The sequence below is a fragment of the Abrus precatorius genome, unplaced genomic scaffold (genome assembly GCF_003935025.1).
Source record: "Abrus precatorius isolate BTA unplaced genomic scaffold, Abrus_2018 Scaffold2, whole genome shotgun sequence".
In the NCBI taxonomy this organism is placed as follows: Eukaryota; Viridiplantae; Streptophyta; class Magnoliopsida; order Fabales; family Fabaceae; genus Abrus; species Abrus precatorius.
Genome location: NW_020874362.1, coordinates 36048424 through 36073344, shown reverse-complemented (window position 1 = coordinate 36073344; position 24921 = coordinate 36048424). Strand labels below are relative to the sequence as shown.

At 34.6% G+C, this 24921-nt stretch overlaps 2 protein-coding genes across 2 annotated transcripts in view; one reads left to right on the top strand and one right to left on the bottom strand.

The window, feature by feature from the left end:
- LOC113858998 (potassium transporter 7-like) overlaps window positions 1-2793 on the top strand; it is an 8512-nt gene extending 5719 nt beyond the window's left edge. The window contains exons 9-10 of the mRNA XM_027491814.1: window positions 807-1329; window positions 1753-2793. Coding sequence (XP_027347615.1) covers window positions 807-1329; window positions 1753-2287 — 1058 coding nt within the window. The 3' untranslated portion in view covers window positions 2288-2793. The remainder of the gene's footprint in view (window positions 1-806; window positions 1330-1752) is intronic.
- Window positions 2735-24921, bottom strand: LOC113858996 (copper-transporting ATPase PAA1, chloroplastic). Its single transcript, XM_027491813.1, has 17 exons — window positions 24389-24921; window positions 24229-24282; window positions 23516-23669; window positions 19723-19797; window positions 19300-19577; window positions 17909-18142; window positions 17383-17481; window positions 16936-17085; window positions 14177-14323; window positions 13861-13911; window positions 13600-13772; window positions 11883-12015; window positions 8624-8721; window positions 7921-8161; window positions 7011-7214; window positions 4981-5061; window positions 2735-3698 (listed from the first exon to the last, which is right to left on the bottom strand). The coding sequence occupies exons 1-17, from the start codon at window positions 24806-24808 to the stop codon at window positions 3462-3464; spliced, it is 2829 nt and encodes a 942-aa protein (XP_027347614.1). The 5' UTR covers window positions 24809-24921; the 3' UTR covers window positions 2735-3461.

Here is a 24921-nt window from a genome sequence, read left to right as displayed (position 1 = left end):
TTAGCTACATGCACCTATCACCTATCACCTATCACCTATCACGTGTCAAATTGTAAAGAATGTCACATTTTCAATGGGATCAAACTATATATATATAATATGTTGCATGACAAGCTTATAAATACTGTAATTACTTGGAAAGACAATGAGCTTCTCTCATATAATCTCTCTTGGATATCCTGTAGAAGATTAGTAAGAATGGAGGTGAGGCCTTATTTAAGAGGAGATAATTTACTTTAAGAAATCTTAAGTGCATAGGAGTACCATCATTATGCAGATTTTCAAACACTGCCTCTATTTTCAGAAAAATGACATTCTGTATAACTGTAGATGTTTATGCTTACATTACATCCACAACACTTCTAAGAGGTGGTGGCTATCATTTTGTTCCAAATGGATGTGATCACACATCGCTCCCTTTCTTTTGGTATTTAATAGTTAGGGAGATGAGGTTACCCTGTTCCATGGTTAGGACATGTCATGAGCTTCAGTAAGGGCTTACCTAATATAGGAAGCAAAACCCAAGACCTTTTGTGGATGCTACTTGATCTTAGTGGTTGAATTGAAACAATCCTCATTGGCCAAAAACATTGCTGTCTAATTCAGGGAAAAACTTTCACCTTGAACTTTAAATTTGTAAAATGAAAAGATCAATAATAATATGATTCTGCAAGCTTATATAGGAGAAGGGAGTCAAGCTTTCTTTGGTCATGCACTGAACTTCCCTTCATTATTATCGTATTCTATTATATAAAATAATATACAAAACGTTTTTGTTTTCAGATTGTTCCTTTGTCATCTTTCAGGCATTGCTGAGCTGGGGGTGATGATGATGACCACTATTTTAGTAACTCTTGTAATGCTGCTTATATGGCAGATACACATCATCATAGTGCTAAGTTTCGTGGTAGTCTTTTTGGGATTGGAGTTGACTTTCTTTTCATCAGTTTTGTGGAGTGTAACAGATGGAAGCTGGATTATATTAGTCTTTGCCGTAATAATGTTTTTTATAATGTTTGTATGGAATTATGGAAGCAAGCTCAAGTATGAAACTGAAGTAAAGCAAAAGCTGTCAATGGATTTAATGCGAGAATTAGGCTGCAATCTTGGGACAATACGAGCTCCTGGGATTGGTTTGCTCTATAATGAGTTGGTTAAAGGAATTCCTGGCATTTTTGGCCATTTTCTAACCACACTTCCAGCAATTCACTCCATGATCATATTTGTGAGTATTAAGTATGTTCCAGTTTCCATGGTGCCTCAAAGTGAAAGGTTCCTTTTTGGGCGAGTTTGCGCTAGAAGCTATCATATATTTCGTTGTATTGCCAGGTAACAAGCTAAATTCCTTGCATCTTGGAATATTAGTGTATTGTGTACCTTTATTAGATCAGTGGTGTGTGAACTTTGGAAAAGCTGAACGAGTTATGAAAAATAAGGCGTATTACTTTTGGAAACGTGCTATAACTTTACACGAACATCTTTCGATGGAATAATTTGGTGAAATAATTGAAGTAAAATTTACAAAGATGGGGTTTTTGGTAAAAATATTGTAGTTCAGGAACAATTAATAAGTGGTTAGTTGAGTCGATAAATTGTTGCTCCTTGGCCACTCTTTTGACATGGCCATAAAATGGATATTTTTTTACTAATCCTTTTTGTAATTTTGACAATAATAATATATATTGTCTTCGTAATTAATTTTTATTTTCAATCTTGTAAATCTGATCTAAACGTTTATTTATTTCTCTACAGGTATGGTTACAAAGATGTTCGCAAAGAAAATCACCAAACTTTTGAGCAACTGCTGATGGAGAGCCTAGAGAAGTTTATACGTCGTGAGGCTCAGGAGAGGTCACTTGAGAGTGAGGGGGATGATGATACCGACTCAGAGGATGAGTACTCTGGTTCTAGGGTTCTCATAGCTCCCAATGGGAGTGTTTATTCACTTTGTGTTCCTCTTCTGGCTGAAATTAATGATACTAGCAAGCCCGATTTTGAAGCAAGCACATCTGAGGAGGCGAGTCCAGCGTCTCCAAAACCCCCAGTGGTTGATGCAGAGCAGAGTCTTGAAAGAGAGTTATCTTTTATACGCAAGGCTAAAGAATCTGGAGTTGTTTATCTTCTTGGTCATGGGGATATAAGGGCAAGAAAAGACTCTTGGTTTATCAAGAAGCTAATTATAAACTATTTTTATGCCTGTCTGAGAAAGAACTGCAGAAGGGGAATCACAAATTTAAGTGTACCTCATTCCCAACTGATGCAAGTTGGCATGACGTACATGGTTTGATCATCAATTTTCCAACCCAAATAAAACAATTGTCAGAAAATTTGGAATCATAGTTTAGTAGCTGTGCGAGGGTCTTGGAAATATCTCAACCTACAAATGCTCTTTGCTTGATCATCACTTCTTTTGGGTCCTCAAATTGTTAAATATCTTCCAGCTCATGATCTGGACATTGTTCCGACGTTCATTATGTGGATATACGAAATTGGAATGGCTTTGAGCAGAAAGAAACAGATATATGTAGAATTTTCATTAAGAGGGAAAAGAAAACACTGTAGATCGTTATGTACACTTTGTGGATGTGCCAAATTCCACTTCAATGTGATGAACATCGAGTTTTGTACAACTACCTTTCTTAGGATAAATTTCTTTAGTTCGCATTAATTGTTGCCCAATCTCCTAATGCGAGGCATTTTAGTTATTAAACCTTGAATGAGATCAAGATTTCATTGCTGTGCCTGTCCCGTGGGTTTTGAAACATTATAATCGATATGCAAACTTTCCTTGACATCTATTTCCTAGTTGGCGATTTGAAAGATACAAGGGAACCAAAACTTAGTGAGTTTGAAAGTATTAAAAAGTTTAAAATTTATATATTCCTGGGGAATAGATTATCCCCCTCTTCCCTCTCTATACACAGTTTTATTTGAAATTATAGGGGTATTCAAGATGCATTTTGCCTAGACATTTTAATACAGAATATAAACAGATTTTAGCGCAACTTAAAGTTATTCAAATTCCAAGATTCATGAACTACGTAGACCAAATAAGACATGAATGAAGACTTTAACTCAAATTTATAGACAAGAGAAGACCAAAGGAAAAATGGACCTGTCACGAGCGGAAAGTTGCCATAGAAAAAAGCTTGTGATTAAAGAAAGAAGACAACTAGAGAGCTCCCTGAGAAACTTTTGAGAATCGAAGAGAAGTATCCTCCATCAATATAATTTATTCTTTCCCATCACATCAATTACTTGATTAGCTTCTTTCATTGATGGTGTGATTCTTCCAATTATATACATCCGTTTTCTCTGTCAGTACCGATTTCTTTTCATCCATGGATAATCACCACAAGGTCAAACTAAGAAGTGTATACTTCTATCATGCTAGAGACCTGACTTGACTTCAGGACGGGAACCTCATTTGCGTTGTGTTATTGTGTACCAGCATCTAACATCTAATAAGGGTGTTTTATATTCTGATTTTGTTGTGCCAGATCAGAATGCGCATGGACTTTGGTTTTTGGCAACATGCCATGTATTTGTTTCTGCTTTGAGGAAAATTTGAATCTCAAAAGTAATGAGTTAGTCATTACGCCAATGGAACTCAGCCCCATGAGAGCCCCTGCAATTGATGGAGTCAGCATGGTCCCATTTATGGGAAATAACACTCCAGCTGCAATTGGAATTCCTACCTGTATAAAGATAAGAAGTATAATTACACCATAACAGTCAATAAAAAAGTATTTTTTTCAGATAATTACAAAATCATAAATAAGAATAGAAACATTGAAACACAGAGAAAAACTGTCCTAAATTAAGCTGGATTTGAAACGAGAAAAATGAACTAGCCCGTAAGATGAAACTCAAGTTCCCTACAAAATCAGCCCCCTGTTGGCAGTGGAAAGCCAACCTAAGTTATGCCTAACTGCCGTGGATATTTTTCAGTAATATTAACTTCTAGCATCCAATGTAAAAGAAGGTTCAAGATCCATAAAAAAGAACAGAAGAAAAAATGTTAATATTAGAATTGACAAAATAAATACACAGAAGCCCAACAATAGATACATAAAGAAGAAAACTGAATTTGCATTTCCCCAAATTGCTACTTATACTTGGTAGTTGTTTATTTTATTCCTCCCTCTCACTTACACAAAAACCTTGTTATTCATCAGACTAGAGAAAGAAAATAACAAGATGAGAATTCTATTCTGCTTGAAATGTCAACTTCAAAAATAGCATGTTTATACGGTTATTTAGGTGCATGCTCACAAGAAAATGTGCAATGAACCCAAGCAGGCAAAGGGAAGAGTGACTATGACTAATAGTGGAATTTGCAGGATAACATTTTTTTAGCAGTAATATGATTGTATTGGATGTTAGTTGCTATTGTTGTACTCAAATGAAATTAACTTTGATGTTGATTGTATTCCGCGTTCTGAGATGGAGTACTGTATTCCTTCATCTGGAAGGTTCTTTTACTGATCATCATAATAGAAAATGCTGAGAACATTTTACCGATTTCAAAAGTAATTTTGCTGGGAGAAACAAAATCAACTTTTATCAAAATGTTATTGAATCAAAATGGCAATGAATCAAGCACATGGAAAATTCTTGGCTATATAAACCCCTGAAACCTCGGAAAATGAAAAATGGAAAATTTTCAAACAAATTCCCCTTCCCCTTTCACTCCCACTCCTCCACCTCCTCCCGCAGCTCCCCTTCCTGTCCCCCCTCCTCCCACCGTCTCACCTCCCCCTCCCCCTCCCACAGCCCTGCCCCTCTCCTCTCCCAAGTCCCCTCCCCCAACCCCTCTCCTCCTCTCTTGTTCTCCTTCTCTCACAAATTTTTTAAAAAATTTTCTTTTTTACTTAAGCACAAATGGAACGGGACTGTCCAATTCATGCGAAAACTAGAGTGGATCTAGATCCCAGAAACCACACTGATCAATTTCTATAGTTGAACAACAGAACTTACAATGTTATATATGAAAGCCCACCAGAGATTTTGTTTTACAGTATTCATGGTCAGCCTGCTAAGCTCCAAGCCATCAAGTAGCTGCAATGAAATAAGCAGAGTAATTATCTAATATACATTTCCTTATTTAATCAACATCCAAAAAGTACTCTGGGTTCACATAATACAATAATTTTCAAACACTAAAGCATCTCTTTTCTTATGCTGCTCTTCCTGACCCTTTCTCCATGGCATTTTCCATTGTTTGAAAAACAAAATCAAGAAAAAAAAAGAATAGTAGTTCGATGACCCACATCACCAGTAAGAGATTTACTGAGAAGATACATATATGAAAAATAAAACTGGATTAATGTTCCAAGGAAGTTGTCATCTAAACTTGCAAAAGTCACTAAAAGCTTAGTTAAGGGGTTCTCTACACAACCAATCAGAAGGGCTGCTTCCAAGTCTAAAAAATGAATTGTTACTGGTTAGTATACCAGTGATTGGAAAAATAGAAAGATAGACTTCTACAGAACATCAACTATGAAATATAGAGGTTGCTATATTATTTTGTGCATTTGTGGATTATAGATAAACATACAGCCGTTTTCTTAAACAGAAATAGGAGAGACCCAAAAATAAGTTAAAGAGATAAGGTGATCAGAAACGACTTAGATGTATTTCATGCATGTTGTATTCCTAGAGGAGCTTGACCAAAAATATTGAGAATGGGGCAATGTGATTGCACAATATTGAAATTAATTTTAAATGGTGTTTAATTTTATTTTAAATAAAAGAAATTTATTAAGACAAGAAGGAAAACTACAAAGGGAAGGGCAGCAAATAAGGCTTGGTTGTTGTTATTGTTTGTAAAGACAGTAATTAAGGAATCCTCTTGACCAAAAGAACAAAACAGAAAACTACTAAGAAAATTGAGAAAATCAATGGAACACAAAGCTTCCATTTCCCTTGACACATATTACCAAAACCCAATAAAAAAAGGCACTTTGGACCAAAAAGATGCCAAATACTCAATCATATCCCAAATAAAATTGCGTGCCAAAGAAACCTCCTTAAAAATTATGATGGTTCCTTCCCAATCAAACACAACAGCATATGCATTACAACAAATTCATATTTTCATATCATGTATTTATAATTTTTGAGTTTAAATTATTAAAATTTACAAACTCTTTTTCAAATAAGCAAAAGTGGGCGTAATGAAAGTGGATAACCTACACATGGATTGAGGTTCTGATTGTCTGGTCTATGAGAATTGAGAAGGGTTTAAACAAAGCTTTAGTCCTCCAACGTTCACAATTTCTTATTTGGTCCTTCCTTTTTAATTTTTCTCAATCTATTCTCTCAAAAATTATTTTCCATTTCCATTGGGTCCCTCTGTTAATGATTTTTTAACATGCTTCATTATTTGCTTACATTGCATTTGAGTTGATTCATAATTTGACCGAGACATAATACAAGCGAGATGTGTCATTAACAACATCATATCTTTCATATTCTGAATAAAATTTTATGTTATAAAAAATTAAGATTTCGAAATTGAGATTGAGAATATGAAGGAACAAATTGCAAAAAGAAACATGACAATCCATCCCAACCTTTGAATGTTGAGGAAAGGATTTTCCTCTTAGGTCCCCAACTAATGAACTCTTTAGTAGGAGTAAGGGGGCCAAATTAGAGAAGGCCCAATTATGTTATTGACAGGGGAAGGGGAATTCATCGACAAGTACGAGTTACAAAGGTTAGAAGGAAATAAATAGGGAGGACTATGTTAGAGTTTTTCAGTTTTGGTTGAGGATTGTAGGAAGAGTCAGGGTTCCAAATTTCCATGATTTTATTCTCATAGCAGTATCTTACATTTTTCTCACACACTAGATTTCTTATAACCATAATTTTATGATTAATGCATGAAGTCAAATAACATAATGCCACAACAAATTGAATTAAATAGAAGCAAGGAAGTTTTTGAGAAATATAAAAATGTTTTAAGTACATTAGAAGAAAAAAGAATTAAGGCAAATAACAATGACCTGTGAGAGCTGGTTGCGCATCAATACAATAGAAGACACCTCACCAGCAGCCCCAACACCTCCACCTAATGCAATACCAATATGTGAAGAAGCCAGGGCAGCTGCATCATTAATTCCATCACCAACCATAGCTACAATGTTCTTATCTTTCTTTAGTTCATTTATGAACTTCTTTTTCTCATCTGGTTTCACTCCAGATAGCACCTACTTTTGGCAACATATGTAAGTCATTGAGTAACCAAATTTATTTTCTATGTATTAAAACATAATTAACAAGCATAACCTAAAACCCAAATAGCCAGCAAAAGACTGATATGCCACCAGGTGTGCATAAATTACTAAAACATCAGTCACACACACAAACAGGGTGTCATATAGTAAATTTAACTCAAATGGTGCTACTATAAATATTTGCAAGCTTCTGGTGAACAAAATATGAAACTTAATGAATTTTTAAGCATGGGTGAGTTATGAACAGAGTTTGTACTTTCTAGCTCCCCCCTTCCGTCTTATCATCAAAAGTGAACACGTAAAAATTCTGACTAATCACACAATTGATGATTGAAAACTTCTAGATAAATACTTATAAGATAAAGAAATAATATGAATAAAAATTCTGTCATAAGTTGAAATTAACTTGTATATCTTTTGTTTTGGAGAAGTTAAATAAAAAGACTTCTGAAAACGTAAAAGAACATTAGTTGATATTAACTTGTAAGAAAATTTTGATTTATTTTACTTCCTTATATTTGTCTTCTATAAGTAATTATTGAGAAGTTTGCCCAAACTGGACCCATATGTAGATTGTTGTTTATAACAGTCATCTAAACATTTAGTACGGCACCAAATTCCCAGCCATACAAGTGACTTATATTTAGAAAGATTTAATCTAATGTTGAAAACATTTTACCTTCTCTTTTGGAATTCCAACTAGAGAAGCAACATGCTCTGCCGCGTTCCTCTTATCTCCAGATAGCATGTATACACTGATATTTTGCTTAGACAGTGTGCTAACAACATCTCTTGCATCTTCCCTTATTTCATCTTCAAAATAAATTAGGCCAGCTAAAGTATCATTAACTCCAACATAGACAAAGGATTGGTTATTACACTTCTCCACTTTTTGATGTATACTGTCAACAACTCCATGCCTGCACAAAAGGAATTATCTGCTAAAGTTTTGAAATTTATAACAAAACAAGAAGTAAAATTTCTACAAGAAAGCAATAAATATGTTTGTTAGAATATGGTAATATGTAAATATGTTAATTAGGGAAATCAGTGTCTTTGTAGATATGGTAATTAGGTAACCGTATATTTTATAATTATTTTGTAATAATTACTTTACCATTATAAATAAAGCTCTCTGCTGTGTATCAAAGACAGATTTCACTTTGTCTCTCAATCTCTTCTCTCTCAACAGAATACAATGAAAGATACCACTCTGCTTAGTGAAATGGACAAGGTCTAAAGCAAGTAAACAGCTGTATGCTGCAATCATTTGAAAGAAATATCTTCTTTACAATAAATTAATAAGAAATATTAAAAAATTTAAGGAACATACTACTTTGTGTATCTTTGGACATCGATAAAAGAACCAAATTACCAAGTACCTAGTAATCCATTCCAATGTCCCAACAGAAACCTTTTTATTATCAATGGTTGCCACTGCACCAGATCCGGGTTCTTCAAGGAATGTTCCATCTGTTACCTGCAAATTTTACTGTAAGGCATAAGCTGATAGCTGTATCTTCACCAATTTCAAGTCAAGCAAAAACACTTAAATTATAAAATGCACATGTAACAACCAATAGGTTCTATAATACCAAGCTCGTTAGTCAGAAAAATGGTGTAGTACCGATTGACGTGTCTTCTAGAAAAGGATAGCAACTCAATTGCTAAACAGATCATATAATATTCATATCAACAGGGAGTAATATGGAACAAAATTAGATTTATAAGTTAGTTGTGATAAGGTCATTTTGTTATTTATTAGATTATATGATAAGTAAGTTTTGTTAGCCTATGTTAGAACCATGGCAGAAGAACATATGATTAATACTAATAAGAGACTTAAAGTGTGGAAGGTTTATATCAGGAGGAAGGGTAGGAAAAAGTAAACTGCTAGTTAGTTGTTAATCTAGTTAATAGATCCTATAAATAGAGTTAGATTCTGGATTAAGGCAAGCTTTTCTTTTCTGTAAATGGTGTTAGGGAGAATTCATTCTCTGTTCAGGAGCTGACAGCTTTGGGGAGTTCTTGTAATCCTAATTCTCTCTAAAGTGATCAATAAAGTTGTCAATACTCTTTAGTCTTTTTCTTGATTTTACTTCTCAAAACCCTAACACAGATCAATTCCCCCTGTCAACAAGGATAAACGAGAGGAAAGAGATTCTTGAATCTAGGATTCAGAACATCGAAGTTCCGCAAAAAATGTTGTCTAATTTAATAAGGGTGATGAATGTTACGCAGCAAGAATTGTTGAAGGAGATATAGAAGATGAGTGTTGCTAAGGTGATGGAAGACCAGTCATATATGGAGTCGGGTGGACAAAGAATTGTAAATGTGAATGACGAGAATGCAGGGGGAGGAAACATTGATGTTGAGTTTCATTATTCCACCAAGAAGGTGGAACTTCCCGCCTTCAATGGTGTTTATTCTGCAAGATGGATTTGTAGAGCAGAGACTTGTTTTGAAGTGCATGGAACAAGTCAGGCCATAGTGAAGTTGGCCAAGATTTGTATGGAGGGAACCACTATAGGTTGGTTCAATTTGTGGCATGAGGAGGAGGAACCTACTTAGTATAATATGAAACAGGCCTAGATCATTAGGTTTGGGAGTGATCGTTTGAAGCTCTAGCCTCTCAGGTTCCAAGGTTGCCTGAAACTCAGTACCTTGGGTAATTTGTTGGAGGGTTGAAAGAAGAAATCAGATTGAGGGTACAAACTCTAGACCCTGTAACTAGACGACATGCAATGCGTTTGGCAAAGGGTATTGAGGCCGAGATTGCTAAAAGGGGTGAGACATCCCTATTATGGGATAGGAGTTATGTTGGGCAAACATTGGGTTCAGGATGTCTAAGAAGGAGTTTTTCCATCTCTGTTCAACAAGAATTTAGGCGCGTAGGGGAAAACTCAGTTAATCAAGGGTTTAATGCTCCAACCCTAGGTCCGTATTCTAGTGCGGTGACAACGGTGCAGTCAGGCATCACGAGGAACGATGGGGGAAGTCGTAGCAGAGGCGTGAAGCATCTTGCCCATGATGAGATGATGGAACGTCAACAGTTGAGTTTATGTTTTAAGTGTGGAGAAAGGTTCGGCCCTAGGCATTAGTGTAGCGGTAGTTCTTTGTGTTTGATAGTTATGGCAAAGGATGAGAAGAGCGAGGAAGATGAAGCCTTGGCACCCACCACAGTAGAAGATGAGTCTAAGGAAGAAGGGAGAGAGTTTGAATGCAGGGGGTATGGGCTTGTTGGGTCTCACAGGTGGAAGTCCAAATTGGACCAAAGCCATGAAGTTACATGCGCTGTTAATGGGGGTGCATGTGGTTCTCCTTGTGGATAGTGGAGCAAGTGAAAATTTTGTGGCTCCCCGAGTGGTCCTTTTTTTAGGCTTGAAAGTGAGTGAAGAGCCCAAATTCAAGGTTAGGCTAGGAGATGGTCATGTAATATGTATTAGAGGGTTCTATTCTCAGATTCCTTTACAGCTAGCTAGCAATGAGATGACTTTAGATACGCATGTGTTGGACTTTGGTGGGTTAGATGTTATCTTGGGGTAAGACCATGGGACAACGATAATGGATTGGAGAGATATGACTATGCAGTTTATGTGGAAGGAAAATATGATTGAACTTAAGAGAGTCAAGTCCATGAAGAGTGGAAAACTGAGGAAATTGGAAGGAGTTCAGGTTCCTCTCTATAGCCTGGTGAGTAGTGCAACAAATATTTGGTATGTAGTGGTCCATATCGGATCAGTGGGTGAAAGAAAAAAAAAGAACATGATTTTTTGTTCATATTTGTGAAAATTTGTGTTAATGTTTGTTAGATACTGGTATCAAATAGGCTAAAGATTGAATAGACACTCGTATTATTTAGGAATCTCTGTTTAGTCTTAATGTAAAAAACGTACAAATGCGCCAGAATATAATGATGGCACTTCGAGAGGCTACTCTCTCCCTGACATGTCTAAGGATTTCTTTTTTTCCCCCTCTTCTACTTTTTACCTTCTTATTTATAATACTATTCCCCTCCCCTGTTGCCTAGATTCAGATACAAAATAACTGATTTTGTTACAATTATTATTATGAATATCCCTAACAGGCTGACTCAAGGCTTTTATCTTATCCCCTTTAGCCTTTTATCTCTTCTCCTTTATACCTTAATAATAGAAAATTTCCTAACAATGTTCTTTGATGACATTCTGGTATACAGCTAAGATTGGTCCTCACATATCTGCCATTTGAACTATGTTCTACAAGTACTAGAAGGGCATCAATTTGTGGCCAACAAAGGAAAATGTTGTTTCAAAAGAGGACAGGTTGAATATTTAGGACATATCTTCTATAGATTGAATATTTGTTACTGTCTATTAATAGTGTCTGGATCTAAGGACTAAAATATCCAACAAAGATGAAAATGAAAAATTAACATGACATTTTTAAAATTTTTAAAATTAAAAAGTTTGACGCTTACTATCTTAAACACCAGAATGATAGTTTAGTCTTATATTCTAGTTGTCTTGTACAATACATGTGCAATGAATAGTATTTGTTATTAGTGCCATCAATGCATGCGCTACATGACATGTATTTGTTCCATGGCATCTGTCTTGCTGAGACTCCAAGACAAACATTAACAAGAAATAAAATGAGAACCTTAGCATTATGACAATTAGCAGCCTGAGCCGCATCCACAATTGCTTTCCCAACTGGATGTACTGAGTTTGATTCTACCCCAGCTGCTAACCTTAGAACTTCAACATCAGACAAAGCATTTTCTTTTGTTTGGCTGCATTAAGAAGGCAATGTTATATCACCTTTTAGTTGCATAACTGAAACAAAAGAAATTGTATAAATTCAGAGCACAAACCTTAACCTAGTGATAGGATTTCTCACAACTATATTTATGTTTCACAAAAGACCTTCACATTTCTTTTCTTAAAGATTTTTTTAATAAAACAAAAAATCAATGGGAAAGAAAAGTACAAAGATAGGACAATTTTATTTAGACTTTCATAATGCTTATACTCTTAAAAATACTAAACAACAATAACAAAGTCTTCTCTCACTAGGTAGAGTTTACTACATGAATTAAATGACACTCTAATGTTCTTTTGTGAATAATGTCTATGGACAAACCATTAACTCTAAATTCTTCCTAATGGCTCTGCCTATCTTGATTTCCCTCTACCTCTAGCAATAGGACAACTCTCCATCTGATTTACTCTACTAACTAGGGCTTCTAGTAAAAGTAGTAATCTTCTTAACTCATACCCAAACAACCTAAGGTGAGATTCTACCGTCTCTTAACAATATGGGCTATCCCAACTTTCTTTCTTATGCCTTCATTCCTAATCCTATCTTGTTCAGTATGCCTACTCATCCATTGTAACATTCTCATCTCTACTATATTGATTTTATTCTCTTGTTGGACTTTTACCACTCAACACTTAGTTCCACACAACATTGCAGGTCTTGTAGATGTGTGGTAAAATTTACCCATAAGACTGAGTAATACCTTTTTCTGACAAAAAGCACTCCAAACACTCCTCTGTTTCATCCACCTTGTTTGAATCCTATGGTTTGCATTCCTTTCTAATTCTCTTTCATTTTGTATGCCGGATTCAAGATACTTAAACCACGTGACTTGTGGGCAAGGTATGGTCTCCAATTTTCACCTTTAAGCTGGGATTGATGTGTCTCTTGCTAAACTTATATTTGATAGACTGTCTTACTTCTACATAAATGAAAACAATGGGTTTCCAAAACTTGTTTCCAATCTCTAACTTCCCATTTATTTCCTCTCTCAACACTCCAACTAGGACTATATCATTCATAAAAAGCATGCACAGGACATTGAAAAATAAAAAAATTCATTTGCTTCCATGAATATACACACAAAAGATAGAAATTTGAAGTACTTCATAACAACACCTTTTCTCTGATAATAAAAATAAGAATTCTGCTCCAAAATATTTAGGCATAGTTTGTGACTGTAAAGTGCTTATCAAACATTAAAAATTGTGCTAGATAACTACAAGACAAGCAATGCTTTAATATGATGAGTGTCCCAGTCAGATGCATTTTTAGATACCACATTTAGCTACCATATTTCTACAATTCGGTATACCAAGGTAATAGAACGGAAGGTTTTCTTCTTTTAACTTATTATCATGTATTAACAACATACAAATGGCTTCTCTCATCATTATTCATAATCAAATTAAACATGTAAAGTTGATTTTATATTGACAGCAAAATGGATATAGTCTTAAACAGATGAAAAATTAGACAAACTTTACATGCTTAGAAAGGAATCTTTCCAAATGAAGTGATTGTGATAAACAAACAGAAATTCCTTTTCCTACACTACCTTGAAATTGCATGTCCTATGCATGTAGGAGTGATAATGTTTGTCACAACAGGTCTACCAACTGTGAGGGTCCCTGTTTTGTCAAAGACAACAGTGTTAACCATGGCAAACTTCTCTAGTATGTTTCCACCACGCAAAAGTAATCCTTTTTTAGCCCCCAAAGAAGTTCCAACCTTTTTATCACAAAAAATTGTACAAAGCTTAGTTCAAACACAATGATATTTACAGTAGCGATAGATGTGGTCTCTATGAAGATGTTACCAGCACAGCAGTAGGTGTGGCTAACCCAAGTGCACATGGACAAGCAACAACCTGCATCGTAAAACAAGGATTACCACTAGAATGGTTATAAGAACTTTCATTTAAGCAATATCTGAAAATTGAAGGCTCAAAATAGGCTTATTATTTTCTCCATTTTATTAAGGAAAATAAGAAAGAGAAGCAGGGCTGTGTATCAAAAATCAAAATTAACTTTGCCTTCCAAAGTCCAATATAAGAAGCGTTAGTTACTTGGACTAACAGTGTTTGACCCAGCGATGGGATACATATGGTCCATGGAAGGCATTTGAAAACATACCAGAACACTGCAAGCAAGCTGCAAAGCTAGTGAAACTGCACTTCCCTGATATAAAGCAGCAGGTAAAACATGTGTGCCATAGAGAGTCCAGAAAGTGAATGTGGCAGCAGAAACTACCATCACTCCATAAGTAAAGTGTCCAGCAACCTAGGTACATAAAATGATGTTATTCAGTTTAGTAAAAGATGTACGTTAGAGTAACTCAGTGCAGTAATGCAGTGGAAAAAAGAAATAAAAGGAATAAGAATAATTTAACCACAATGAAGGATATCAGGACAACAATGCTTGCCATTGCTCCAATAGAAGGCACATGGTTCTTTAATGCCTAAGGAACCATGTGCTTTAGCCAAAAAAGGTCAGATGAAACAATCAACAAATAGATTTGGTTGCAGATATATAGAGATCCATGGAGAAAACTTAATGTTATCTTCCTACCTATACTATATTAGTATGCTGTGTTCATATGTCCTACATCAAATAGGAATATGACCAAAGTATTCCTTATAAGACTAGGCAATCTTCCGCCTTTGAAGTTTGAACTAGTTTTTGAAAATGAGTCAAGCTAAGTCTAGTTCTAATGTGGTATTAGAGTCAGTTTGATCAAGTATACTAGAGTTCAATCCTTGCTGTTCCCATTTTTCTAATAAAAAGATGAATTTCAGCATAAGGTAGGTGAGCCAATGCATTATCCATTCTTCAAGCCCAATAGACCCCCTATTTCATGGGGTGTATCAAAGATGTAATATTCATGTACCTTCACTTAATTGCTTAAGCTTTTGGAATAAATGGTTCATAATATGATATTAGAGCCTATCTAGTCCTGGTATTGGGTTACCACCATATATCTAATCTTGCAAGCTTTATGCTTCAAATGTCTAATTTTGGTGTAGGAAAATTTTAATGTTTTTATTGGTTAAGAACATAGTTAAAATATTCCTCATAAGACTTAAGTAATCCTCCCTTGAATTAACAAAGAATTTATTCAGAAAGAAAAGAGAGAAACAAAGCAAGAGGATAAGGTATCCTAAAAAACTAAACCATGAAAAGGAGAAAAACAAATAGACTAAGAGCATGAAACTTGTAGCACTACACGCTAGTCTCTTTAAAGATCAACCAAAGACACCCTTTGAAAAAACCTTTAGCAGATCACCACAGAGAAGCTAGGTGAACAGCTCTATCCCAGATGAACTCCAAAGGGATCACACAACCAGAGAAAATTCTAGCATTTTTCTCCAACTATATACACCAAACAATTTCAAATTGAGAACACCAAAGCCTTTTAGCCTTATTTGGTGCCAAAACCCCTAAAATTAACCTACAAGAATTTCTGGAGATCCTTGAGGCAGACTCAATCTTCAACAACAACACTAAAGTCTTATGTCATTAGGTGGAAACCCAATCTTCAACAACACGAAACAAATTATTCCAACGAAACTGTTGAGCAGTGTAAAAACAAATGAGAAACATTTTCAGAACTTAATCTTCACATAACACGATAATTAGGAGATAAAGCAGCCAAAGGTCTTCCAATCTACAATCAAACATTGGCATCAATAGATTCAATACAGTTGAAAACGAAAGTCCAATTTAAAGACTTAACCTTTGAGGGACCAATTGATTGATTTCCAAATTGGCTTATCTAATAGGACAAAATCATTGCTAGGAAAAGAAGTGAAAAATTGGAAGTGAGATTTACAAGAAAATAAAAATGAGTAAGATGTCTAATCCTCTTGTCTAAACCCTAAACCCTAAACTCAACAAGATCAAAAGAGATTGTAATTCAAAGAGCTCCCTATCATGCAAATTTTTGAAGAAATGAAAATTCCAAGAAACTGTAGAGTTAAATGAGGAGCCAAACTGAAATATAGGAACATTGTGCAAATTAGAAAGATGAAGAAGTCTAGGAAATACATCAGAAAGAGGAACGTTTACACAAGGGTTTCCCAAAATTTAATATGGAAACCATCACCCAAACCCAAGGAAACAAGAGATCTAAAATAAGCATAACCTTGAGAAATGAATTTCTAGGGGTAGCGTGCATTACTTTAACCACTGAATGGGTATTTCACCCATTAGAAGAAAAATCATTACTTTAGTATCATTTTTGTAGTACCAAAAGCCTTGACCTTGAAGGAGTCTTGAAATTTATAGGACCTTATCTAGATTCCCAAGAAAATTTGTAACTCCTAAAATATAGATGACAACATTAAAAAAAAAATCCCCTAGTAAAGGAGCCAGAGATGACCAGAAGCCAAACTATGTACCATTACTAGAGTTTCAGGGGTGCAGTGATCAAGAGTTTGACAAAGAAGAATGTCACAGTTTGAAAATCCATTCTAGTGATATAGCTTCACAAGCTCAACTTTTTAGATCTGGTCGTTATAACTTGGCTTGGCACAGAATATTGGTGGAGCCAATTCTTAGCATCTTAAACTTTCAAATGATCATATTCAAAAGATTGAGATTAGCAATCTCCCAATCAAAAAAATGGATACATCATGCAAGTTAAAGCCAAATAAGGCAATTTAAAAGGTCTGTCACCTCTTCAGTAGTCCTCCCAGTCCAGAACCAAATACATAGCCATCATCAAAATAATATTTAAACAAGAGAGTATTAGAAGAAAAGTCAAGGAAAACAATTCCTAAACCCTATAATGAATGACATTACACCCAGTTCACAGTCCTATTTTGCAGCAGAATCTCCTGACGTAGAAACAGAACAAAACTAGCTGTAAAATTAATGAGATTCAGTAAAAGAACCTTGTCAGCCAATCTCTGTACAGGAGCTTCCCTACTCTGTGCCTCTTCAACTAGACGAACAATGTCTGCCATAGCTGTTTCACCACCTGGTCTCTGCACTTCCATTGTAAGAGTTCCATTAAGATTTATACTTCCAGCTGCAACCTCACTCTGCAGAAATAAAACCCATCAAGCAGTTACTAAAATCAATTGTCCAGTGTCCAGTAGTACTGCCACAAATACACAAATCTGAAGGGGTCAATCAATCATATAGGAAGTGAGCCCATCATCAGTTAAGATGCAATCAAATGATTTTCCATTTTTGTCAATAAATTGCACACAAGGCACTGATGAACTTATAACCAATGATCACAGCATTTGAAGTTCGAAAGGAACCAATAAAACCTACAAGTTATGTCAAAAGTTAAATAAATTTCAGATTATACTAAAATATAAGATAGAATGTACCCCAGGTACTTTTGTTACTGGCAGTGGCTCCCCAGTGAAACTTGATTCATCTACAGTGCTTCTACCAGCTCTCACAACTCCATCAGCTGGGATGCGGTCCTGGAAAATAGAATATATATATATATATATATATATATATATATATATATATATATATGTTAAAAGGAATAGCAGAGTAACTTTGGCAACTATTTATGCATATCACTTGTCAAAATTTAAGAATGTGTTAAAAGTTCAAATCACTATTGGCAATGGTTTTGCAGCACCAACATCATTATTAGGAATTTGGAAACAAACTTGTTAGATGGATAATCCCTCTTTCCCTTTTCCCCAGGGGTGAAAAAAATGCATATCACTATTATCATTTATCTTTTTTAATATTTGACTGGATACTTTTATCACCCAAAGTTACACTAAGAAAACTCAGCCTTTCTGAAAGAATACACAGCTGAAGCTTCTTGTGATACCAAGAAAGGGTGCAGGAGCTACAGGGTTGTAATATTATGTAGATTCTGAAATTACTCACTCCAGGTAATACAATAATTTGGTCTCCAACAGAGAGACTGTCAGAAGGAACTTCAACAACTGAGCCAAGCTCTGTTTCCCCATGGTTAACTAGAAGGCGAGCTTTTGATGGCAATAAACTAAGAAGTCCTGTCATATCACTGGTTGCTTTAATTTTAGCTCTCTGTTCAAGATTCCTTCCTAACAACACAAATGCAATTAGCATAATTGGTTCCTCAAAGAAAGCCTTCCAACCCTGCATCAATATTAAGAAATATCATTTAACACAATGAAATTTATATTTATTGCATAATTTCACCAAACATACTTTCTAGCGTCAGGTTAATATGTACATGCAAGAACATGTTGAACAGCTAAGACTAACCAACAGTTTCTTCCCATTCTTGTTTGTCAAATTAGAGAGGATGTAATATGGAATCATGGGGTTTTAGGTATAGATGGAGGAAGAGATATAAAAGAGAATGAATCTCAAAACTGATACTATCTGAAATGTTAACTGAGATGTATATGTGATCATAAAACCTAAAGAACTCACCCTTATTAATACTATTGATTCTCAAATAAATAAGGAAACAAATCATGTGATAGTAGGAAATATAGAAACTAGGAAAATGGGAAATCTAGTCCTAGAAGATAATCTCTAAGATATCCTAAAATATTTTTAGAATACAATCAAGATATTATTCGACACTAAATAATTTTATGATATAGTATTGATTTTATGAGATAGTTCAACAGTTATTATTTTATTTGAATGAGAACAACAAGAAAAGAGCATTATTCAACTAAAGTAGATAAATAAGCATCAGCCATAGTCACGCACACCATTCTTTTGTCTTTAACCAAAATGAAAAAGAAAAATAAAAGTTATAGCATTGTAATGTAATTGAGATGTAGGTATGGGCTAAAGCCAAACCAAATCAAACTGAACTATGACCATGAATATGGATGATGGAGGAACAAGTCTGCTATTATTTGTTTATTTATAGCAAAGGACAAAAATACAATCCGTTAGATCAATTTAATCGACTTTATCAACCTTCTTGTGCATGTAAAATGCATGCTTGCAAGTGTTGGGGCTGAAACATGTATGCGCATGATTCTTTGAATTGACAAAAAATCTAAGAGACTATTTATTTTAGCCCAATCCAGCAAAACAAACCTATAGACTGTTAGTAATCTTGCAAACTAGAGCAACATAGCAATAAAAAAAATCAACATAACTGTCTCAGTTATAACTAAATAAATTACAATAAGACAGTCAGCAACATATGAAAAGTGACTTCGTTTCTTCAATTATTTCAAGGTAATTTACATTACTAAATGTAGCCAACAACTAATTGTGTCCAAAATTACAAGTTGGAGATAAAAAATTGCATAAAGACATTTTACCAAATTTGGCAGCAAGGTAGCAAATGAGCTGACTGTAAATGATGATAAAGCACCAAGACCAACTAAGGTGTTCATGTTTGGTGCTCTTTTAAGAAGGCTTTTCAAGCCATCAATGATAAGTTGGCGGCCAGGACCAAGCAACGTAAACAAAGACAATGATAGATGAAACCCAACGGAATGAAATGCATGGATCCATGGTGCCTTTGCAGCAAAGAAATGAGAGAGATGGCCAACAAGACAGACAGCGCAAAGAGCCCAAGAAACAGCTAGCTCACGACCTTAAAACAGCATACCAAAAAGAAAGGAAGCACATCAATTAGTCTCAGAAGCCACAACAAACAAATCATCAGAGAACCACTCAGAAATATCATTTATAGACTCTTGTTGCAAAATTTAATATAGAAAAAGTAATGACATACGTACCACTTTCTCTTAATTGTCTATGCCTTTCCTCCATCTTTTTTTCAAAAATTTGGAGGAAACTGTCTCTTGCTGAATCTGCACTTCCAGAAACAGAATAGTCAGCAATCAAACACTTCAATGCAGAAAGCTGGAGCAATTTAAATACAAGCCCTAAGCTTCAATTTAGTAAAAGAATTTAATCACTCTGAAAATTATAACTAGAACTATGATAAAATTTATAAATGACTAGCATCAGATTGATACAACTAGATTTACTAAAGAATATTAGGAAAATTACCATTAAATAATTATTGATAAAAATATTTCAAGTTTAGGAAAAATTATACACTCATCTAGTTGGTTAATAAGTAACAACTTACATACCTAATTAACAACTTTTTGAGTGGTTATTTATTCCTAGACAGGAAATATTTTTTTACCAAGAAATTACTTTATTGTATAATTTACTCAGTATTTGATTCATTCAAGTGGCAGAATAAGTTATGATTCCAATCAGGTCTACACTGGAACAAGTTCTGTGGAAAATGTTAGAACATATGCAAAAAGCCAATATTATCCTCATCATATCTTAATATATTAAATTATCCTTTAGGATTAGTTTCCCTATTTCCTCATTATCTCTTAGGATTGGTTACCATATTACCCCATCTCATGATTTGTTTCCCTATTTAGTTAGGATTATGATTAGTATAAATAATGGTTAGTACTTCAGGTTTTATGAACAAAACACCATAATTGTAATACTTCACATCATATCACATCTATATTTACTCTTTTTCTTGGCTTCATATGTAAAACCCCTAATTTCAACAAAAAGTGTTAATCTTCCATGAATACACCAACTATTGAGGAACAATTAGCTAGCAGGCAAACAAGAATGAGGTTAAAGTGATTCATGTCATCTAAGGTATAATTAACTGTTTACAGTACTCACCCCACCCCCCAGGTTGCCCCTGCCCCATAGTTATGTAGCCTCTTATGGACCTAAAAACCAAAGCAAAATAGAATTAATTCAAACATAACTCATAGCAATAGACAAGGATTTACACCAGCTTTTCATCACAGACGTTTTGCAATATAATCCATCTTCCCCATTATTTGCTCACTAGAAAGAGTGATGAATATGCACAAGGGGATATAGTCTACAAGTAAAAAAATATATATACTCTTGAATGCTTCAAAACAAAAGGCAGAAAAGCTTGAATCATTGATATTGTCATACATGATAAAGAGAACTCAATGACAGGAAGGAAAGATGCATTATAAAAGGAGAACAATAATGAAGGTATTAGATGTTTATTATATTGCAGCAGGTAAAAATAAATTACAGCAGCAGTAAACATTATTTGGTTACACAACTAAGAATTCCCATATATTGTACAAACAAAATAAAACAAAATCAAACCTACATTCACATGAATAACAATAACCAAACTTTATCTTACTAAATTTTCATTAATATGATCAATCAAAAGGTCTCTTCTAATAATTTCTTCTAAATTTTTTTTTCTTTGTCCCTCTATTCCTTTTTACCAGACTAAAAGTCATACAATTTACTCTTTTTACTGGTTTCTCCAAAGGTCTTTTTTGCACATAACCAAATCACCTTATACGGTTTTCAATAATTTTTTCCACTATAAGTATTACTTTAATATTCTTACATATATTATCATTTCTTATTTTGTTTTTTCTCATGTAATCATTTATCCACCTTAACATTTTCATTTTTGTCACTCCTGCTTTATTCTAGTGTTGTTCCTTTAAGGTCTAACATTTATTATTACATAAAATAGTTGGTTGTATTACAGTACAATAAAACTCCCCTTTCAGTTTGATAGGTATTTTATGATCATAAATAACTTCTGATGTCTTTCTCTATTTTAACTATCTAACTTGTATTCAATAAGTAACATCTTCATTAATTTCTCTATCATTTTGTGAAATTGATCACAAGTATCAGAACTTGGATACTTGTATAATATTTCTAACTTTAACCTCCAATGCATAATCTTTATTTTATTTTTTGCTAAACTTATAATGTATATACTTTAACTTACTTCTACTTAAACAGAAACTCTTAGATTTTAAAGTTTTTCTCCATAATTTAAGTTAAGCATTAATCTCGTTTTTTGAATCCTCAACCAATACAATGTCATCTGCAAAGAGCATACACTTAGGAATAATCTTTTGTATGTCACTAGTAAGCATATCTAAGATTAGATTAAACAAGTAAAGGTCAAATTAGAAATTTGACGTAAACTTATCCCAATTGGAAGTTCTTAGATACACATTTAAAAGTTCACATACACGTAGTTACTCTTTCACTTGTCTTATAAAGTCCGAATATATGTTACACAAACCTTTTTTTCTTTTTTAAAGTCATCCATAACACTTTTCTTGATACAGGGTCGTATATTTTCTTTGAGTTAATAAAAAACATGTGTAAGTCATTTTCTTTGTAATTATACTTTTCTATCATCTTTGTTAAAAGATACATAGTTTTTGATGTAGATCTTTATGACATAAAACCAAATTGATCTTTTGCAATCCCAATTTGCACAATTTCTATCATCTTCATATTGTGTCTCATAAGTTTATCCCTCTACAATTTGCACAATTTTGGATATCACCATTTTTCTTGTATACAAGGATCAAAGAGTTTTTCCTCCATTCATCTGACATATTCTTAGATTTTAAAATCTCATTAAAGAGTTCAGTGAGTTCCCTCAAGTCCTTATTTTTTCAAACTTTGCTTATGAATCTTACTTCAAAAAAGCCTAGCATATATTTTTCCCAAATTGAAGTTTTGGGAAATTAGTTGCCAGTCATTTATACTCACAATTTTAAGAATTTCAAACCAAAATCCTATATTCAACTCTTGTCTATAAAATGCACTTATTGTATCTTTACAAATTAACACTAATTTCAACAAGAACTCAGAATAATTACAGCCAATAATTTTTATAGATGATGAGAATCTGGAAATGTAGAAATGGAAAATAATTAGGTATGTATTTTAAAGTACATGAATCAAGACCTCATCCCCAATCCAAAGTTGTTATTACCAAGTACAAGATAAATATTTTAAAGTATGGCAGAAAGAAGGAACCAATTCAGGTCCAACAATGAGAGGCCCACCTAAACCAGGTATTGCAATTATTTACAGATTTACTTAATACTTGAATTACTATTTATTTGAGTCTTAGTGATGCATATAGACCAAAGATAGTATTGCCCATAGTATTACAATACATGTCCTATGACCAAGAATTTCAAATAAGTTACAACAGTATGCTTGCCCTATGACCAAGAATCAAGCAGTTTACTTTAACAATTCAAATGGCAATATAAAATTGAGTTTTAACAGAGATAAATCTACATAAAATATTTAAATTTTTCTTCAATTAGGAGTTGACAGACATGCCATGGACATTAATAAAATAGGATGGGCATAGGTGTAAAAAAATAACATAATAAAGGAACTAAAAGAAGAATGACCAACCAAGCAAGTAATCGGTAAGAAAATTATGCAGGTAGCAATGTAATAAAGGTAAGAGCCAATTTGTTGAGCCAATAATGATTGGTTCAATTAGTAGGAATGAATAATGCAACTCAAAGGTCTTGGGTTCTGCTCCTGATGTTGATCCTTCATAGGTAGGTCATGAGTAAGTAGCAAGTTAAGCCCTCATTAAAGATTCTGGCATGACTTGACCTAGGAATGGGACAACCTCCCCTCCCGTAAAATTTTTTCAACAAAAAATAAAAGAGCCATGTTGTGATCTTAAAAATTTACCTCGAAGGCTAGAATTATAACCACAGCTAGTTAAATGCTCTGCAAGTGCCTCCCCTAATTGCTTTTGCCAATTTGGTGTATTTTTTGCTTCGGATACAGGCCAAACTATTGCGGTCTCTGTTGTTAAATTTACACTAGCAGATGACACTTCTGGCTGCCCAATATCCATTTGCATAAGAAGTAAGGAAACAGGATTTAGATTACTGAAAGGTAACACACACACACACACACACACATATATATATATATATATATATATATTATACGCATTCCCAATAAAAGAATATATAGAATTGTTAACCACCTTACATATCTTTCCTTTAATTTTTGTTTATATTCTTGTTCGGAAAAGAGAAATTGTAAAGGGTATGCGACCAGCATAGAGTGCCAATTTAACTCTTTCCCACAAAGTAACTTGCAGACTTAGAAACAAGTATAACAAAAAGCACACTCAAATTAAGAATTATCATACACTAATGACTGAACTACTGCCTTGCTTTGAAACCGCAGGGGGTGATTTTTCCACCTCAATGCTAATCATCTCCAAGAAAATCCATAGTGAAATTCAAAATACGACATGCTCATGAGTGTCCAATCTATCAACTTACCGTGTAATAGTAGCAGAACACTCAACATTATACCAAACATCTTACAAATAAAATAACGAAAGCATCCAAACCAAATCAAATCTAATCTAAATTTCAACAACTTACTCGACTTTCCAGGATCCTTTTCACAGTCGCCGCACATCCCCCGCACACCATTCCCTATCACATATACAGTAACAAAACTGAGTTATTGAATAATAATAATAATAATAATAATAAAAGAACAACAGGAATAAAGGATCTTCGCAGAGAGAAGAGTTCACACTGAAACATCGAGAATGATAACATCGGGCGAAAGCGCCGAAAGCTCCTGAGACGTGTCTCCAACCAATTTGAGATTAGCATCTCCAGACTCACCGCCAGAACCGCCACGTCCGCCGCCGTTGCGGGCTCCAGAGCCGTCATTTCCACCGCCAGCAGAGGAAACAAAGGGAGCAGCGGAGCTCGAAACGCAGCGCAGACGGCACGGTGTTCGCGGAAGCAATCCGCGGAAGGTGCCGAACAAGGGCGGCGATGGCGCGGAAGCGAAGGAGGACGGAATGCGGCAGCAGTTGTGGTAGGAAGCAGCGACGCATTTGAAATTGCGGCGGAGAAAAGCGCGTTGAGGAGCTCCAGTGAAATGGCGGTGGAGGGCTCTGAAAAGCGCCATGTGCGCCGTCGTGGTGACGGAGAATGCAGAATCCATTAGATTGAGGAGGAGATTGAAGAAGAGAAGAGTCGCTCACTTTGTACTTGTCTATCTTATAATCTAGTCGGTCACATGGCTACGTAATCCCATTACTTAGCTGCGGTGTGTTT

What these genes read in the sequence shown, in the direction of transcription:
- LOC113858996 (XM_027491813.1), bottom strand. Translation starts at nt 24,808, where the DNA reads ATGGATTCTGCATTCTCCGTCACCACGACGGCGCACATGGCGCTTTTC. An exon ending in TACAGAGATTGGCTGACAAG is followed by an intron (nt 14,324 to 16,935) that starts GTTCTTTTACTG and finishes TTATGTACCTAG; the next exon opens with GTTGCTGGACACTTTACTTA. An exon ending in ACATTGGAATGGATTACTAG is followed by an intron (nt 8,162 to 8,623) that starts GTACTTGGTAAT and finishes CCTTTTGTGCAG; the next exon opens with GCATGGAGTTGTTGACAGTA.